The sequence below is a fragment of the Rhinopithecus bieti genome, unplaced genomic scaffold (assembly GCF_001698545.2).
Source record: "Rhinopithecus bieti isolate Rb0 unplaced genomic scaffold, ASM169854v2 scaffold_12928, whole genome shotgun sequence".
Classification (NCBI taxonomy): Eukaryota; Metazoa; Chordata; class Mammalia; order Primates; family Cercopithecidae; genus Rhinopithecus; species Rhinopithecus bieti.
In genome coordinates this window covers 818488-837855 of record NW_016807614.1, presented here as the reverse complement: position 1 = coordinate 837855, position 19368 = coordinate 818488, and the positions used below count along the sequence as shown (strand labels likewise).

The following is a 19368-nucleotide window of genomic DNA, read 5'->3' as shown; positions in this document are numbered from 1 at the left end:
TGACCTGTCCCCGGACCTCTGCTCTCTGCCCAGCTCCTTTTCCACAGTCAGACAGTTTGACCCACGGCGTCATCTCAGGTCCTGTCCATTCATACACCTGGGTCTTGGCTTGGGCTCTGTCCCCAGCCTGATAGCACCCATCTTTCCATTCTGCTTGGCCCCATCAAGGACTGCCTTCCTTGGAACTCCATCCCTCAGCGGTCAAGTCCTCTCTTTTTCATTATCCCTGGGGCGTAGTCTTATCTTTCTGCTCTCTTTTCATGGATACATTTTCACTTCCCAACAATGCTGGGACCAGTGACCATACTGCTTATGCCTCCAGGGTTCAGATGGCACATTGCACATGCAGACACTTCCTTGGTCAAGGTTTGCTGACGATGAGCAAAATGGTTGGTTCTCTTTCTACATGGAATGAGAGTGCAGATGGAGAGAGGCACCTCTGTGTTCTATTCACTGGGGGGCTGTGACCCCAGTGCCTGGATTTCAGCTTGTTGATGGCTACTGAAGCCATAAGACCCATGGGGACAGTAAAGCAATGCCCACAGGCCCGCTCCCCTAGAGACAGGGACTATGGAGCAAAGGAGGAGGTGGGAATGGTCTTTCTGGTTCTTACTCCAGGACTGGCAGGAAGGGGAGCTGACATGGAGAGTGGGGGAAGGGCTACTCGGGGTGCTAAGCCCAGCTTCCTGTCTGGATTTTCCTTGACTGCTGCCGGGGGCCTATCTTAGGATGGTCACAGCTGCAGAAATAGATCTCCCCCTTCACCTGTTCTTAAGCAAGGAAGACCTTGCTAACTTCCTGTCAGAAGAATGCGTGCTTTGGTAACTTTTCCAGTATGGGAGGCAGTACTGGGGAGGCAGGTGCTGAAGTCACCACGATTTTCCTCATCTGAGGAACAGTGGCTCACCTTGGCCAGGAAACGGGGAGAACAGCCACAAGGAGAGAGGCGAGAAGCCGGCCACGTGTTTCCAGCCAGAGTCCCCAGCCTCTTCCGTGAATTCGGGCAGTGTTTCCTTCCTTGGTCTGCTCCAGAAACCACTCTGCTGGCAGGAAGACCCTCTCTCTGTCAGAGTGACAGGGAACAGACCCTCTGCCCTCCTCACTCGCCTGCCCTGGCCCCCAGCCTGCTCCTACAAAAGTCTCTGTTTCTCCTGAACTTTTCAGATGAGTCAATTGGGCTCTGGGACCCCGAAACCAAGCCTCCCCAACCACTCGCTTGTTCACTCAACAAACACACCCCCCTTCCCCGCACTAACCCAGGCCCAGTTCTAGGGACGAGCAAGGGGCGGGGAGGGGAGCCCGGAGCAGCGAGGTGGGAGGTGGACATGCCAGGGAGGAGACCGGCCTCCTGGTGGCAGGCGAGGGCTCCTGGGGACCCCAAGTCCGCGGAGGAGGAGGGAGCAGGGAGGGGGAGGACCCAGGAGCAAGAGGGGGCTCCGCGCATGCGTGGGAGGAGAACTTGGCGTCCTCGGCGTCGCCAAGGCAACCGGCGCCAGCCATGGCCTCTGGGGCGGGCGGGAGCTGGGGTCGCTCCCCACCGCAGAGCGCAGTTCCGACGGTGAGGGCTGAGCCCGGGAGCAGATCCTGCCTTAACTTGGGGGACGGCAGAGTGGGTGGGGTCCTTGGAGGGGCTAGACCCTGGAGTGGGTGGGCGGGTATGGGGAGGCGAGGAGAGACAACCCCAAACCGAGAGGAAGAGGCGTGGCAGGGAGCAGGGAGGCCGCGGGGCAGGGAGGGGAGAACCTGGCCCCTGCGGGGTTAGGGAGTCCACTGGCCGGGAGGGGTTGGGGGTCGCTACGTGTCCCCATCCATTCCCCCCACCCCACGTGACTGACTCCGCGCACACCCCCAGCCCTGGGTCACCGTCCTGCAGCCCCTCTGGTGGGCCGTCCCACCTGCGCCCCCGCAGCCAGGCCGCGTGAAGGAAGGTGAGACTCCAGGGTCCCCCCACCCCATTACCACCATCACCACCACTCACCCCCTTCTGCCTCGCACATCCTCTGGGAGTCCCCGCAGCACATCCCACCCACCCACTCTTCCCCCTCCCCTGAGGACAGGGGTGTCATGGGGAGGGGGACCCGGAGTCCAGGCGTGGGCTTGCTAAACCCCTCTTCCTAGACCTGCTGGAACTAATGATGCTGCAGAACGCGCAGATGCACCAGCTGCTGCTGAGTCGCCTGGTGGCTGGAGTGCTGCAGCCCAGGCCGGCCTCGCCCTGCCCTCAGGTGTGTGTGTGGGGGGTCGCTCACCTGTGGGTCCAGGGATGCCGATCCACCTGGGGTTCCTGTTCGGGGGGAAAAAAGAACTGGGAGACAGAGGAGCACGAAGCCAGCCTGTCTCTGGCTGGGACTGTTTGGCATCTGTTATGTGTCAGGCCCTGTTTCAGCCTCCATGAAAGGTGGGTGGTGGGGGGAAGAGACCCCCCCAAAGTCTAGACCACCCAGGTCTTGTTTTCAAGGATGTTTCCTTGCAGTGCCTCCCTCACTGGACTTCAGGCTCTAGGAAGGCAGGCACCATGGTAACCCTGCCCCATGCATCATGAGCATCTGGCCTGGTGCCTGACACTGTGTAGGGGCTCAGCTGATATTTGTTGAACAACTGAATGAATAAATAAATGGTTAGGGATACAGGCCAGGTTGGCTGTGATGGCACATGGAGAGGTACAAAGCACAAGTGCACACAGAGTTGGGGGATGGGGACCTTAGAACCAGCCCTTGAAAGCCAGGTAGGATTTTGACCCTTGGAGGAGGCAAAGGTTGTGTCCCCCATCCAGGCTGGCAGGGGCAGAGTCAGGAGACAGAATGGGGGAAACCGTGTGCGGCAGTGTGTGTATGCAAATGTGTGTATGTGTGCATGTGTGTGCAAGTGGGTGTCTGTGTGCATGCATGTGTGCATGTGTGCAAGCCTGTGTGCATGCATGTGTGTGTGCGAGTGTCCGTGTGTGCGCAAACATGTGCATGCACGTGTGTGCAATTGTGTGCACGTGTGCAAGCGTGTATGTGCAAGCGTGTATGTGCATGCATGTGCATATAGCTCTAAGGCTAAGCCTTAGCCAATAGTGGGCATCCTGAGGTCAGGAGAAGCAGGGACTGGGTGGAGAGAGAATGCTGGTCAACTCAGAGGAGTCAGAGAGGGGTTCAAGGAATCCAGACAGAGGGAGACCCTAAGGAGCTACTGCCACCCCTCACCCCTGGGTCCTCAGTGATGGCACATAGGTGGGTCCAGCCTCACTGGGGCTGAGGCTGGGGACAGCTCAGTGGACTCTTGGACCCAGCTCTGTGTTCACACCTGGAAACAGCTGGGTGACCAAGTTGCTCAACCTCCTTGAGCTACAGGAGTAAATGTTTCCACAATGCCTTGTCCACATGTAGTAAATGCTCAATAAACACAAGCCATTCTTTTCTTTTTTTGTTTATTTTTTTGAGATGGAGTCTCACTCTGTCACCTAGGCTAGAGTGCAGTGGCACAAACTCAGCTCACTGCAACTTCCACCTCCTGGGTTCAAGTGATTCTCCTCCCTCAGCCTCCCGATTAGCTGGGACCAGAGGCGCCCGCCACCACACCCGGCTACTTTTTTTGTGTTTTTAGTAGAGACGGGGTTTCATCGTATTAGCCAGGATGGTCTTAACCTCCTGACCTTGTTATCTGCCCACCTTGGCCTCCCAAAGTGCTGGGATTACAGGCGCAAGCCACTGTGCCTGGCCTACACAAGCCATTCTTACAAAGCCTATCTGGAGGAAATAGCTTAGGGGAATGGAGGAGTAGGGGTGGGGAGAGCCTGATCGTGGATTCTCATTTCCCCTCCCTGTTTTGCACAATCCCCAGGTCTACCTGGAGGTTCCACAGGAAGAGCCTGAGGAGGAGGAGGAGGAGATGGATGTGCAGGAGATAGGGCCTTTGGTGCTTCACCACCACTACTTGCCCTATTTGATGCCCTCCCCGGGTGCCCTGCTGCCCTGGCCGGCCCCCTTCTTCCCCGCTCCCACCTGTCAGCCCCACTTGCGGGATGTGCCCAGGATTCAGCACTGTCCTCCTGCCTCCAGGGAAAGGGAGGCGTAAGTGAGGCTGGGTGCTGCCAGGGTTCTGCTCTGGGGCTGGGCTGGAAGAGCTGTGCAGGGACAGGTGGTTGGTGGAGATAACTTGTGGGTGAAACCCCAGAGGCCACCCCTGGGCCTCTGATGGGGGTCTTTTTCTCTCCTCCATCTCAGGAGAGCTGTGCCCCACCCCACCCCCCAGTGCCACAGGGACTGTGGGCGCCAACGTACCCCCGGCTTCAGGTAGGGCTGGGGTGGTGGGCAGTGGGGCCCAGGCCTGGGAGTGAATCAGGAGGCCAGGAGGGCCCTGTGCACTCTGGTGGGGTTTGGGGGTTTCCTACCATCACTGCTGCAGGCAACTGGCCTGTCCCCCTCCCTTTTCGTCTTTGGGGTCCACTGAGGCAGGAGGGAGTCAAGATGAGGTTCTTGTTTCCCCAGACTACTATGATGCCGAGAGCCTCCTATGAGGACAGACGCTGGCCCTGGGACCTGCACCAGCTTTGTGCTCGGGATATAGCCCCGAAGCTCCCTCCTGCACCTCTCGTCAGCTCCTCTGTGTCCATGGCTGGTGGTCCTTCTCACTCCCTCAACCTCAGCCAGGCCCTCTTCTCCTGGGGAAATCAGTCCCGGCCCCACCCCAGTGAGTCCCTGGACGGGCCAGATCTGTGCTGTGGTGTAAGTGCTCCTTAGAGCACCACCCAGGCTCTTGAAGCCACGTCAGCCCGCCTCTGCCCCACTGCTTCCTGCCTGGAGCAGGGGGAGGCCTGGGAACAGAGCCCCCACCCTCTCTCCCTCACCCCTCTCTCTGGGATGATGAGGTCTCCTTTCAGCCTAATAATGGAGCAAGAGGGGAGTGGGGGTTCCTTCTGCTTTCCACAGCTTTGAAGGCCGCTTTGAGGTGGCTGCAGGGGCCCAGAGTGGTGGGGAGAGGCCTTGCTGGGCAGCGCCCCGAGCAGAGTCAGTTCCCTGGGACCCCCACTCGTCGTCCCAGGAAGCAGTTCTGTTGGCAGAAAGGAGAGGTCAGAGCTTTGTCCTGCTGTGACCCGGAGTGGCCTGAGGTCTCCTAGGGCCAGGTGGGAACATTGTGTCCTCTGCCCCCTGGGCCAGGATGTGTTTCCCCCACCCTCCCTCAGTAGGAATGAGCTACTCAGGCCAGATGGGGGCCTGGCGCCTGGACTGGGAGGCCCCTGTGAAGGAGAGGATGGGAAGGGAGGCATCTGGGGAGAGGGGTCCCCCATGGTGGCTCCCCTCCGTGGCCGTTGTTATACCAGGAGGAGACACTGTGGGCACAGGGCTAAGTCCAGGTGTTTGTATTCGGGCTAGAAAAGGCAATGTCCCACGTCTCTGCTGCCTGTCACAGTCCTTCGGCCAGGGCTGGACCTCAACCTTGAGGAGTCACACTGAGTTCCAGTGACCACCATAGCGGTGGCCATGCCACTTATGTGTGCTATGGCCGGAAGGCCTGGGGTAGCCTCCTCCAAGCCGCTCGCACCCCGTAGGTGCCCGTCCGCCTCTGGCGCCAGTGCTGGCTGAAGATGAAGCAGAGCAGGACAGATGTCACGAACAGGAACAGCAACACTGACACCACTAGGACGATGATGACCATCTGGCTGTCCGGCACGGGCTCTGGGCAGGGAGGGGGCAAGGGTCTTAGACGTCCTGTGATCCCAGTTATCAGGAACTAAAAGGAAGCCCCCCCAGCCCCCGCCACCCACTCATCCATCCTGCAGTCACCCCAGGTTGTAGACATGTGTGGTGAATGGTGTCTAAATTAAAATTATTATCTGGAAAAAAGGTGGCCCAGGACTCAGGCTACCAGCTGAATTTCTGTGAGGCTGTGAGGGCAGATGTCCCTTGCCAGCAGCCCTGGGACCAGTGTGTAGCTGCTGGACACCATGGCCTGGAGGGTGGCATGGTCCCAGCCAAACCCCTTCTTGGGCACAGCTGAGTGAACTTCATGCCAAGCTCCCTGAGGACAGGGAATGTGCCGGCCGCCCAGAGTCACTGAGCAGCAGAGCTCTGGGTACCTCAGGGGAGGCGATCAGGCCAAGCTTCTCATTGCGGAGGGCAGCCAAGGCCAGGGAGAGCAGTCAAGGTCATGGGACTTGATGGTGGCCGAGGAACTAGTTGACCTCTCCTAACCTCTGGAACAGTTGAGGTTCAAGCTGGGGACTCGGAAAGAACTTCAGGGAAGAGGGAGAGTAAGGGGGAAGCCGCAGGGTGAAGGGTGGGTGCCTGGGTGTTTGTTTCCCAAGTGGGGCTTGAGATTTTTCTTCCCCCAAGGGGCTGAAAGTGGCTTCTCACTCCCAACTCCATCCGTGGGGCCCCCCTCACCATAGATCTCCAGCATCTTCGGGGCTGAGTGTTTTTGAAAGACGTCGCCACCGCGAGACGTCAAGTTCAGCTCAGCCAGGCAGGAGAAGTTGTGGTGACCGTCCTCTCTGTGAGCCGTGCTGCTGAATGTGGCTGTGGCCTCCTGCAGGGCAGGGGCTGCCTTCCCGAAGGTCTGACTGTGCAGAGTCTCATTGCCACGGAGTAGGAAGAGGGTGAGGCGGTCCAGGGGCTCCACGGCGGGCACCCTGCACTCGATGGTGAAGGACTTGCCCACGGCCACCCAAGTGGGCTGCAGTGTGAGGAAGACCTGTTTTGGAGGCTCTGCAGGGGACAAAGGAGGGAGGTCCGGTCAGGATGGGGGTGCAGCCCCAGCAGCCTCCCCCTGGCCAGGGCCATCTCCTGTCACCATGGTGTTCCACGGTCGGGGAGGAGGTGGCCTGGCCAGCTCCAGTGCAGAGAGGAAGAGGGCGGCAGTTGAGGATGGAGGCTGGACTGCATGGTAGTTTTACAGACATGTTGATTTCCGGTGACCAGGCATCTACAAGGACAAGGTTCAGAAATTGTACAGCCAACTGGAAAGATAGAAAAGTTTGGGTCTGTCTCCTCTCCTTCAGAGATGAAATACAAATTTCAAAAATTAAACAGTCGGGTGATCACATTGAGAGAGACTTAGGTGGGCGTGCTCACTGGAACTGGGCACTCGGGGAACTGAGCTGTGAATTTCCTCACTTAGGAGGCGGGGGCCAGAGCCAGACCTGCCCAGGTTCTCCAGGGTCAGGGCCGTGGCCAGCACGATTCCTCACGTGTTCAACCACCTGAGGGGGTGCCCTGGATTCTCTTTTGAACTAGAATACTTCACCTTCACTCACCCCACCTCCCACCCCAGGAAAATATGTTGGATTTAAGACGTTTTTCTGTTCATTGATCCACTGAAGCTGGTGATGGAATGGACCCAGGTGATACCCTTAGCACCAAGACATCCTATCCTGGCCCATCTGGAAGGTTTCCATGGCTCAGGTGCAGGTGGAGTGTGATGGCCACACATTTGCCGTGGGCCCTGAGGGGAAGATAAACGCCCTGGGCAACACCTCAACCTTCTTGTCATGAGGTGGACGGGCCCAGCTCCCCGGGTGGTGACCCCACTACTTGGTATAGGACATGGGGTGCGCTGGTGACTCAGCTATGTTGGGAATGACTTCTGGATATGGCTAACCCTTGGTTAGCTTGTCCTCCCCTAAGCAAGACTCAAAACGTGGGTTGTCTGTGTCTGAAATGCCAGCAGGCCTGGTCCTGCCCCTTGTTACCCCAGGAGCTCAGGGAGGCAGGGCCCACGATGACAGTGCCCAGGAGCAGGCACAGAGGGGCTCTGTATGCATTCAGTAGACACAGGCTCTGCCCCAGGGGAGAGGAGGGCCCCGCCGCACAGCCACTCACGGTACACGCTGACGTTGGAACTCATTGACTCCTGCTTCCCAGAGCAGGTGAAGTGGCACCAGAGGACCGTGTCATGGGAGATGTTTGAGATCAAGTAATGCTTCCACTGAGCCTGTTCGGCCAGCAGAATCTTATTTAGAGAGGTCTCCAGGCCACCCACTTCAGGCTGGTTACAGGTGGTGCTGCAGTTGACCTTGAGGGACTCCTTGGGCTCTACTATCAGCTTCTCTGGCCTCACATGTACCTCGAATGCCTTCTCATCAGATCCTGCAAGACCAGAAACACTGGGCAGTGGTGTCACCCCCCGCCCCCCACCCTCCAGTGGAGCTGTCCCTTGAGGCAGTCTGGCTCCTGGGTCAGGGGCTGAAGAGGAAAGGTCATTGGGGGCCCTGCTGCTACTTTCCCCTTGTTAGGTGTCATGGCCCCGGCTAGACCAGCAGGCCACCCCCCAGCTGACTCCTCACCTCTGGCTGTCCTTCCTCCAGCCCCCCAGCTGACACCCTGCCTCTGGCTCTCCTTCCTCCAGCCCCCCAGCTGACACCCCGCCTCTGGCTCTCCTTCCCCCAGCCCCCCAGCTGACACCCTGCCTCTGGCTCTCCTTCCTCCAGCCCCCCAGCTGACACCCCGCCTCTGGCTCTCCTTCCCCCAGCCCCCCAGCTGACACCCTGCCTCTGGCTCTCCTTCCTCCAGCCCCCCAGCTGACACCCCGCCTCTGGCTCTCCTTCCCCCAGCCCCCCAGCTGACACCCTGCCTCTGGCTCTCCTTCCTCCAGCCCCCCAGCTGACACCCCGCCTCGGGCTCTCCTTCCTCCAGCCCATCTGCCCATCAGCTCCAGAGTAGTCTTCCTCAGGCTGTGCTCCATCTCCATGGAGTGGGATCCCACTCACTCTTTAAGGTCAGCTCGAATGTCCCCTCCCCCACGAAGCCCTCCCACAGAGGGCCCTCTGTGGCCCTCCCTCCTTTCCTTTCTTCCACAAACACTTTTTGAACACCTGCTATGTCCAAAGCAGCAGGCTCTGGGGATACAGCAGTGATCAAAGTAGACCAAACACTGCCCTGGTGGAGCTCCAGTAAACAGTGACAGGCAGAGCACCCAGCCGGTCAGATGGCGGGAAAGCGCCGAGAAAGGAAAACGCGAGAAAGTGGGGGTGAGGGCATTTTAAGGGTGAGGCCACTTTAAATATTGTGCTCCACGAAGGCCTCACCCAGACGGTGACTCCTGGGCAAAGGCATGCAGGGGCGTGCCACGCTCTGCAGATACCCAGGGGCAGTGATCTAGGGGAAGGGGGCCAGCAGTACAAAGACTGGGGCAGGGGGATTGTTGAGCCCAGGATTTGGAGGCTGCAGTGAGCTATGATCACTCCCTGCACTCCAGCCTGGGCAACAGAGCAGGAACCTGTCTACAGTAAAAATAAAAAAATTTAAAAAGTCTCAGTAGGCTGGGCATGGTGGCTCATGCCTGTAATCCCAGCACTTTGGGAGACCAAGGTGGGTGGATCACTTGAGTCCAGGAGTTCAAGACCAGCCCCCACCGTCTCTACAAAAAATACAAAAATTAGCTGGGCATGGTGGCTCTCACCTGTGATCCCAGTTACTCAGGAGGCTGAGGTGGAAGGATCACCTGAGCCCAGGAAGGTGCAGTGGGCCATGATCATGCCACTGTACTCCAGCCTGGGTGATAGAGCGAGACCCTGTCTTAAAACAAAACAAACCCAACAACCTTAGTAACTTTTGGGCCTTCTCTTCCACCTGAAGCCACAGGGAACGGGGCACCCCCACCCTCTCGGCTGGCATGTGCCAAATCAGAAACCCCAGAAATCCAGCTTACCTGAACAGCAGACCAGGGCAAAGAGGGCCACGGTCAGGGTCCCGAAACCAAAAGAGGACATCTCCGGCGGTGTCCACGGGCGTGCAGGGACCAGCCAAGGGCTGCCTGGAGGGAGACGGAGGGCGCAGGTCAGAGCGCAGGTCTGACCACGGCCCAGAATCCCCAGCCTCCTGCAAACTGATGACTGCATTTCCTCTCATTATCTGAGAGATCTTTGGGAAGCCACGTGCACCAGCTGGTTCTAGGACCCCAGGCCTCCAAGAATCCAGGCAGAGGAAGCTGGGAAGCCGCTGATAAGCAGTGCATAACCCAGTCCTCCTTGCTGGCTCCCTGTGCAAGGGGCAGGGCAAGCAATGGGTGCACGCATGCGTGTGTGTGTGAGATGTGTGCACAGGGGAGTCAGGCCTACAAGCCCCAGATCTGGGGAACCCCAAATCCCATGGGATGCATTGTTGGAGTCACGCCTATGAGGCAACCATCCAAAGGCAGGACCTGTCCAGGAAATGCAGTCACCATAGCAAAAGGGGACAGTGACTTGGGCTTTTCTAAGGAAGCCTAGACGGGAATTTGAACTTCTCCTGCTACATGCCTGGCGCAAGTCTGCATAAACCTTAATATCCCACTCAGTTTTCTCTTTTCTTTTTTTTTTTGAGATGGAGTCTCACTCTTGTCCCCCAGGCTGTAGTGCCGTGGCACGATTTTTGGTTTACTGCAACCTGCGCCTCCCAGATTCAAGCAATTCTCCTGCCTCAGCCTCTAGAGTAGCTGACATTACAGGAGCGCGTCACCACGCCCAGCTAATTTTGTATTTTTAGTAGAGATGGGGTTTCACCATGTTGGCCAGGTTGGTCTTGAACTCCTGACCTCAGGTGATCTGCCTGCCTCGACCTCCCAAAGTGCTAGGATTCCAGGCATGAGCCACCACGCCTGGCCCCCACTCAGTTTTCAACCTAGACTTGATCTTGACTCAGCTGATTCAGGGCCAACTGGAGGCCCAGAGCCTCAGGAAATGCATCCCATAGTAGTCCCCAGCAACCCAGGCACAGACAGAGAATGAGGTCCAGTCTGGCGGCAGCCACACCCCCAAACCATGGCCTCCATTTCCTGGCCTACCTGATGTCCTCCCCTTTCCCTCCCTCCAGGAGGGAGCCTTGGGCTGGGAGGATTGGGGCCTGAGGTGTTTCAGTTTATTCCTAGGGAGGAATCCCCAGAAGCAGTGAGCAGGTATAAGGGAGGGATTTCAGTGGAAGAGAGGACCTTCCTAGGGGATTGCCACACAGTCTGATCCCCCAGTTCTGCCTAAGATCTCTTTCGCAACCAGGCAGGGAAAGAACAAGTCTTCTTGCTTTCTCAGGGGAACCCCCGATGGGGCCTTTCCAAAGGGGTGCCCCAGAATCATCAGGGCTTCAGCCAAGCTCCATTCCGGGGTGGGAGGGCAGGGTGAGGTCCTGGCCTTCCCTCGCTGCTGAGGTCAAAGGCGGTTACTACTGTGCACAACCATCAAGCACTGCCATTGTTAGCCTGGACCCAGGGACGTCCCTGGACGCAGACACGGTCGCTGGACTTTGGAATGATGTAGGGAGGAAGGGGCAGGGCCTGGGGCCAGCAAAGAAAAGGAGAACAGGGTGGAGCTTCACCCCCAGCCTGGAGGAATCTGATTTCATGTGGGGCCAGCAAAGTCCTGAGAGCAGGAAACACTTCTGAAACCCAAGCCAGGGGCTGAGGAGGTGGTTCCAGGGACTGGGACAAAAGGGTGGGGATGGGGACATTGCTGTAGTGGAGACTCTGTGTCCTCCACTGAGTCAGAATAATAATAACAATAACAACAGCAATAATAATAATAGTAAACATTCAGTCGTGCACTGTCACAAGTATTCTATAAATATTAACCAATTAATCCCCTAACTCTGTGAGGCAGGTCCTGTTACTGTCCCCATCTTACAGATGGGAAAACTGAGGCACGGCAAGGTTAAGTGACTTGTTCAAGGTCACATACCTAGAAAAAATGAAGTCACTTTGAATGATAGCCTGCCATGGTGACTGTTGAAACCCACCCTAGCAGGCGCAAGAAGAGGATTGTTAGGAGCCAGGTTCCCAGGAGACCCTCAAGAGGGAAAAGCAACACAGCAGAAGGCCAAAGGAAGGTTCTGGGGCCTTCCTCGCTGTGAGGGACTGGGGGAAGGTGGGGTGATCCACACCTGGAGTGCTCCAAACAGCTTCTGGAAGGGACAGTGCTTGGGAATCCCGCCGGCACACACAGCAGGGCAAGCCTGATTCCCTCTTCAAGCAAGGCCTCTGCAGTCCAACATCCTCCCCGAAAGCACAGGTCCCAGTTTCCACCCCCCATCTCCTCCTGTAATGTCTCCCATCCTTCCTGGGCAGGCCTTGCTTGGCTGGGACACACGGGGCATGTGACCATCTATTTGTTAGAAATATTTACTGCTTTCTAACCGTTAACACATCAACCTCCCTGCCTCCTCACTGGCCCATCAGCCATGAGGGCAGAAGCTGAATCCCATGCACTGCTACATCCACCCAGTGTAGGACACTGCCTGGCACACAGTGGGTGCTTCATCACTGTTGAATTGGTAGATGGATGCATGCATGCATGGATTAGTGAATAAATGAGAGAGTTTGTCCTAAACAAGCTTGGGCAAAGGCTGTTTTTATTTTTAGGTCCTAAGCATTTATTGTTTTTGTTTGCCCAGCTTCTTCCTCCTGCTACTGCTAAAGTCTCTGCTCCCCAAGGCCACAAGGCTGACCTTATAATGTAAATAAGGCCAATCATGGTACCTTATTCCTCCAGGATGGGCACTTTGAGTTAGGCCTGAGCAGAGGTTTTCTTTTTTTGAGACGGAGTCTCGCTCTGTCGCCCAGGCTGGAGTGCAGTGGCGCGATCTTGGCTCACTGCAAGCACCGCCTCCTGAGTTCAAGGGATTCTCCTGCCTCAGTCTCCTGAATAACTGGTATTACAGGCGCCCACCACCACGCCCAGCTAATTTTTTTTTTTTTTTGAGACGGAGTCTTGTTCTGTCGCCCAGGCTGGAGTGCAGTGGCCAGATCTCAGCTCACTGCAAGCTCCACCTCCCGGGTTCACGCCATTCTCCTGCCTTAGCCTCCCGAGTAGCTGGGACTACAGGCGCCCGCCACCTTGCCTGGCTAGTTTTTTGTATTTTTTTAGTAGAGATGGGGTTTCACTGTGTTAGCCAGGATGGTCTCGATCTCCTGACCTCGTGATCCACCCGTCTCGGCCTCCCAAAGTGCTGAGATTACAGGCTTGAGCCACCGTGCCCGGCCGCCCAGCTAATTTTTGTATTTTTAGTAGAGACAGGGTTTCACTGTGCTGGCCAGGCTGGTCTTGAACTCCTGACCTTGTGATCTGCCCACCTCTGAGCAGAGATTTTCCTGGGACTTTCTGAACCAGAGCCGGTAGGAACACACCCTTCCCTTTCTAGTCCTAACACTAGATGCACATGAGCCAGCAACTCTGTGTGCTCATGCCCCACAACTGAAGAAGTTGAAAGGAAGGAAAATCAACTCAGTGTAGGAGGTGCCCTTAACCCAAGATGGAAGGTGATCTAGAGTTGTTACGGCGAAAGTGCTGGTTGTGGGGTTAAGGGGTGGACTCTGATGGGTGGTGGGCTGGGTTAGGTGCCAGGCGATGACTCTGTGTTCACTCAGGACTCGTGTTGCAGAAGTGAAAGAGCTTTCCAGGCTGAACACAGTGGAAAGTTCTGACCCTTCAAATCGGACCGTGGGAGTCAGGACTGGACATGGGTCCTTGTATACAGAGAGTTACTGTGAGGCTTCCCCTACAAAATGTCCAGGACAGAACAGGAAAAGAGCTTGCAGCACACTCAACGTTAATCATTAGGCCAGCATGCTCTCTGACCTGCTTCTTCATAGTTGCTCAGTGCCTATTGCCCCAGAATTATGCAGACTCTGTCACAGGATTAGAGTTCCCTTAACTGCTCTAAAGGTAACAGCTTGAACATTATAAAATGTTAACTTTTCTCTTTGAGATATTCTTTCAGTGCCTGCATGCCAGTGAAAGCACTCATGCCAGCTGGTCTGAAGGACCCCACTGATGCCAGCCAGTCTGAGGGACCCAATTGATGCCAGCTGGCCTGAAGGACCCCACGAGGAGCTGACTCACAAAAGAATGCAGTTTCCATATTCAGATGATTTTATCCCCTTACCTTGACCAGTCATTGACCCCAGTTTACCGGCCTCTTGCCCTCCACAATCTCCTCTAAAATCCCAGCCCAGAACTCTTTGGGGAGATGGATTTGATGGTCTTCCCAATCTCCTCACCTGGCACCCTGGGATCATTAACCTTTATCTCTGCAGCAAACCCCGCTGTGTCAGTATAATTGGCCTGTTGCTGCACAGCAGTGGGCATACATACCTGTTGGTCCTGTAACACAGGAATAAAGGAAACTAACCATGATGTAGAAGAGAGAAGAAACTTGGGGTCCTTCCTGGAAAATTGTTTTCACCATGAAATGTCTCCTGTTTTGCTCTCTGGATCCCTAAGTTTCTCAAGGAAGGGGGCTATAAAACGGGAGGAGTTAAGATAGTTCTGGAAAACATGAGAGAATTTTTGAGGGGAGGGGAGATTACAGTCTCAGTTTAGAAAGTGCAGTGGCGTGATCTTGGCTCACCACGACCTCCACCTCCCAGGTTCAAGCGATTCTCCTGCCTCAGTCTCCCAAGTAGCTGGGACTACAGGTGCCCGCCACGACGCCTGGAGAGCCACAAAGCTCTCCCACAGAGCTTTGGAAGGATTAAACTGTGACTGGGTCCTAATCCAATGACTTGCCTCTCTTGTTTGAAATTAAAAAAAAAAAACAAAACAAAACTATTAACTTAGAATTGTGTACCTAGCAAAGCCATCTTTCAAGAACCAAAGTTAACAAAAACAGATAAACAAAAGGTTTATTTATCCCCCCAAATACCTAAATGAACATTTAAAAATGTGCTTCAACAAGAAGAAAAAATGATTACAGAACAGTTTGCTATGCAAAGAAGGGCAAGAAAATAAAATGGCAAACAAATATTGTTTACAATAATGGTAATATTAATAATTATAATGTTTATTTTGAGAAGTTTTTAGAAGTTCAAAACTAAAATACTGGGTAAGAATATATAAGGAAGGATTGGAGTTAAAGCATTCTAAGATTCTAACTTGGAATGTTTAGGAGGAGGACACATTTTAAGTTATATAAGGAATGGGAGAAAATATATGCAAACCGTACATGCAATAAGGGGCTAATATCCAAAATATATAAGAAACTCAACTCAAGAGCAAGAAAAAACCCCACAATTTAAAAATGGGCACAGACCAGCCCAATGTCTCTTGGACTTTATTTAATGCCATATAATGTTGTCAGAATAAAGAGAAAGGTGAAAAAAATAAACGAAAATGGGCAAAGGACCTGAGTAGACATTTCTCAAAAGAAGACATACAAATGGGCCAGGCACGGTGGCTTACACCCATAATCCCAGAACTTTGAGAGTCCAAGACAGGTGGATCATGAAGTCAGGAGATGGAGATCATCCTGGCTAACACGGTGAAACCCCGTTTCTACTAAAAATACAAAAAGTTAGCCGGGCGTAGTGGCGCGCACCTGTAGTCCCAGCTACGCGGGAGACGGAGGCAGGAGAATCGCTTGAACCTGGGAGGCGGAGGTTGCGGTGAGCCGATCACGCCACTGCACTTCAGCCTGGGTGACAGAGCGAGACTCCGTCTCAAAAAAAGAAGACATACAAATGGCCAAGAGGTATATTAAGAAGTGCCCACCATCACTAATTATCAAGGAAATGCAAATTAAACCCACAATGAGATATCACTTCACACCTGTTAGAATGGCTGTTTTCAAAAAGACAAGAGATAAGTGTTGATGACAGCTGGGCATGATGGCTCCTGTTTGTAATCCTAATACTTTGTGAGGCTGAGGCAGGAGGATCCCTTGAACCCAGGAGTTTGAGACCAGCCTGGGCAACATAGGGAGACCCTGTCTTGAAAAAAAATATACTTTTTAAAAGAGAGAAACGTGTTCATGGGAATGTAGAGAAAAAGGAATGCTTACATGCAGTTAGGAAGAATGTGAATTAGTGCAGCTATTATGGAAAATAGAATGGAGGCTCCTCAAAAAATTAAAAGTACAACTACAGAGGATCCAGCAATCCCACTACTGGGCATATATCCAAATGAAATGAAACCAGCATGTCAAAGAGATATCTGCACTCCCATGTTCACTGCAGCATTATTCACAATAGACAAGATATAGAATCAAACTAAGTGCCCAACAGTGGATGAAGGGATAAAGAAAATCTGATACATATACACAGTGGAATACTATTCAGCCTTAAAAAGAAGGAAATACTGTCATTTTTGACAACATGAACAAACCTAGAGGACAGTATGGTAAGTGAAATAAGACAGGCATAGAAAGACAAATACTGGCCAGGTATGGTGGCTCACACTTGTAATCCCAGCACTTTGGGAGGTTGAGGCAGGAGGATTGATTGAGCCCAGGAGTTCAAAACCAGCCTGGGCAACATAGTGAGACCCTGTGTCTATTATTTTAAAAATTTTAGGCTGGGCAAGGTGGCTCATGCCTGTAATCCTAGCACTTTGGGAGGCCGAGGCGGGTGGATCACATGAGGTTAGGAGTTCGAAACCAGGCTGGACAACATGGTGAAACCCCATCTCTACTAAATATGTAAAAATTAGCAGGGCCTCGTGGTGCATGTCTGTAATCCCAGCTAATCAGGAAGCGGAGGCAGGAGAATCGCTTGAACCCAAGAGGCAGAGGTTGCTGTGAGCTGAGATTGTGCCACTACACTCCAGCTTGGGCGACAGAGCAAAATTCTGTCTCAAAAGAAAAGAATTATAAAATTAAAAAAGAAAAAAAAGAAAGACAAATACTTTATGATCTTACTTACAGGGGGAATTAAAAAATCAAACTCATAGAATCAGAAAGTAGAATGACAGCTACTAGGGAGTGAGAGAAGGGGAGGGATTGTGAGAGATGTTGGTCAAATAGTTAAAAATTTCAGTTAGACTGGAGGAAAAAGTTTAAGAGATCCATTATACAACATGATGACTATAATAACATTGTATTGTGAAGTTGAAAATTGTTTCCTTTCCTTTTCTTTTTTTCTTTTTCTTTTCTTTTCTTTTCTTTTTTTTTTTGAGACGGACTCTTGCTCTATTGCCTAGGCTGGAGTGCAATGGCACAATCTCGGCTCACTGCAACCTCTGCCTCCCAGGTTCAAGCGATTCTCCAGCCTCTGCCTCCTGAGTAGCTGGGACTACAGGCGTGCACCACCGCATATGGCTAATTTTTTTTTTTTTTTTTTTTGTATTTGTAGTAGAGACGGGGGTTTTACCATTTTGGCCAGGCTGGTCTTGAACTCTTGACCTCAGGTGATCCACCCACCTCGGCCTCCCAAAGTGCTGGGATTACAGGTGTGAGCCACCGCGCCTGGCTGAAAATTGTTAAGAGAATAGATTTTTAAGTGTTCTCACCACACAGTGGTAACTATGTGAAAGAATTCATATGTTAATTAGCTTGACTTAGCCATTTCACAATGTATGCATATGTCACAACACCATGTATATATAGATATATAACATCACCCTCCGTATCCATGGGTTTCACATCTATGAATTTAACCAGCCAAGAATAAAAAATATTGGCCGGTCACATTGGCTCAGGCTGTAATTCCAGCACTTTGGGAGGCTGAGGCGGGCAGATCACCTGAGGTCAGGAGTTCAAGACCAGCCTGGCCAACATGGTGAAACCCCATCTCTACTAAAATACAAAAATTAGCCAGGTGTGGTGGCACATGCCTGTAGTTCCAGCTACTTGGGAGGCTGAGGCAGGAGAATCACTTGAACCAGGGAGGCGGAGGTTGTGGTGAGCTGAGATCACACCATTGCACTGCAGCCTGGGCGACAGAGCAAGGCTCTGCCAAAAAAAAAAAAAGAAAAGTATTAAAAAGTTTACACAACATCTCAAAAAGCAAAACTTGGGTTTGCTGCACACCAAGTACTGTTGAATCCACGTGAATGAAGTGATGTGTAACACTGTCTTAGGTGTTCTAAATAATCTAGAGGTAGTTTAAAGTACACAGGAAGATGTGTGTAGGTTATATGCAAACACTATGCAGTTTTATATTAGGGACTTGAGCATCCTCAAATTTTGGCATCTGTTGGGAGGGTTCTGAAACTGATCCCCTCATGTGTGCTGAATAGTGACTCTATAATTTTTGTCAAATATTAAAAGAGCATGTAAAATTTCAAGGAAAACCAGTACAGATAAAGTATATAAATTCTAAACCACTGGAGAGACTTAAAATGTATAAAACAATCCAAACAACCCTTTAAAAAAATTAAGAAGAAAGCTGAGTGTGGCTTGTGCCGGTAATCCCAGCACTTTGGGAGGCTGGGGCGAGTGGATTACCTGAGGTCAAGTGTTCAAGACCAGTGTGGCCAACATGGTGAAACCACTCTCTACTAAAAATACAAAAATTAGTTGGACATGGTGGCATGTGCCTGTGGTCTCAGCTACTCAGGAGGCTGAGGCATGAGAATTGCCTGAACATGGGAGGCGGAGATTGCAGTGAGTTGAGATCGCACCACCGCACTCCAGCCTGGGCAACAGAGTCTCACTCTGTCTCAAGAAATTACAAATACAAATACAAAAATTAGCCAGGTGTGGTGATGTGTGTCTGTAGTCTCTGCTACTTGGAAGGCTGAGGTGGGAGGATCGCTTGAACCCAGGAGGTGGAGGTTGCAGTGAGCCAAGATCGTGCCACTGCACTCCAGCCTGGGTGATAAGGTGAGTTCCTATCTCAAAAAAGAAAAAAATAATGCTAAAACACAAAGCTCAGCTCTATGCTGCTTGTTGTTTACAAGAGACACACCTCATGCATAAGGATATGGAATTGGTTGAAAGTCAAAGGATGAAAAAGATATACTAGGCAAACATCGAAAGAAAGCTTGGGAAGCTATGTTTATATCAGACAAAGATGAATTTAAAGACAAAAACATATATTAGGGATAGAGTGAGTACCTAGAATAAAGGGTCAATTCACCAGGAAGCTACAATAGTTCTAAATTTCTAAGCACCTAGCTTGAAAGAACTATAAAGAGGTAAAACCACAATCACAACAGGAAATTTTAACATATGTCTCTTAATTACGAGATGCAGACAGAAAAAAAAATCAGTGTTGTAAATTCTTGAACTGCATCTATAAAGTAGAGAATACAAATTCTTCAAGAAGATGAGTTTTAAAATCCTTATATATTTGACAGTTTAAAAACATACTCTAAATAATGCATTGGTCAAAGAAGAAATCATAATGACACATTTATAAATTCCTAAAATTGAATGATAATGAAAATACCATGTTAAAATTTCTGCGAGGCTGCAAAAGTTGTGCTTGGAGGGAAATCTATAGCCTTGAATGCTTGTATTACAAAATAACTCTGGGCCAGATGCAGTGGCTCATGCCTGTAATCCCAGCACTTTGGGAGGCCAAGGCAGGAGGATTGCCCCTGCCCAGGAATTTGAGACAGGCCTGGGCAACATGGTAAGATCACATCTAGAAAGAAAGAAAGAAAGAGAGAAGAGAGAGAGAGACAGAAAGAGAGAAAGAAAGGAGAGAAAGAGAGAGAAGGGAAGGGAAGGGAAGGGAGGGGAGGGGAGGGGAGGGAAAGGAAAG

The 19368-nt window shown here is 52.4% G+C and overlaps 2 protein-coding genes across 10 annotated transcripts in view; one reads left to right on the top strand and one right to left on the bottom strand.

Annotated features, from left to right (window-relative positions):
- The first annotated feature begins 1474 nt into the window (after positions 1-1474).
- PRR29 (proline rich 29) lies at positions 1475-7010 on the top strand. Of its 3 annotated transcripts, none has more exons than XM_017882870.1 (6): positions 1475-1558; positions 1853-1928; positions 2119-2225; positions 3826-4055; positions 4209-4277; positions 4473-7010. In XM_017882870.1, the coding sequence occupies exons 1-6, from the start codon at positions 1499-1501 to the stop codon at positions 4480-4482; spliced, it is 552 nt and encodes a 183-aa protein (XP_017738359.1). In that variant the 5' UTR covers positions 1475-1498; the 3' UTR covers positions 4483-7010. The 3 variants fall into 3 exon arrangements, 2 of the variants coding, with proteins under 2 accessions (XP_017738359.1, XP_017738358.1); XM_017882869.1 differs by having other exon boundaries at positions 5534-5622; XR_001887469.1 differs by lacking the exons at positions 1475-1558; positions 1853-1928; positions 2119-2225; positions 3826-4055; positions 4209-4277 and having other exon boundaries at positions 4278-4674; positions 5534-5626.
- Positions 5329-19368, bottom strand: part of ICAM2 (intercellular adhesion molecule 2) — a 20578-nt gene continuing 6538 nt past the window's right edge. For 2 of the 7 annotated variants that reach the window (XM_017882863.1, XM_017882864.1), the window contains exons 2-6: positions 9631-9735; positions 7803-8069; positions 6775-6906; positions 6369-6689; positions 5329-5660 (exon numbers count right to left, since the gene is read on the bottom strand). In XM_017882863.1, coding sequence (XP_017738352.1) covers positions 5482-5660; positions 6369-6689; positions 6775-6906; positions 7803-8069; positions 9631-9691 — 960 coding nt within the window. In that variant the 5' untranslated portion in view covers positions 9692-9735 and the 3' untranslated portion in view covers positions 5329-5481. Of the gene's footprint in view, positions 5661-6368; positions 6690-6774; positions 6907-7802; positions 8070-9630; positions 9964-19368 lie in introns of those variants that run through there. The other 5 variants (XM_017882866.1, XM_017882867.1, XM_017882861.1 and 2 more) reach the window with 4 other exon arrangements.

Bases quoted from the DNA above. Each gene is read 5' to 3' on its own strand.
- PRR29 (XM_017882869.1), top strand. From the start codon at position 1,499: ATGGCCTCTGGGGCGGGCGGGAGCTGGGGTCGCTCCCCACCGCAGAGC. The intron at 1,559-1,852 runs GTGAGGGCTGAG...GCACACCCCCAG, and splicing joins CGCAGAGCGCAGTTCCGACG to CCCTGGGTCACCGTCCTGCA. The intron at 4,278-5,533 runs GTAGGGCTGGGG...CGCACCCCGTAG, and splicing joins CAACGTACCCCCGGCTTCAG to GTGCCCGTCCGCCTCTGGCG.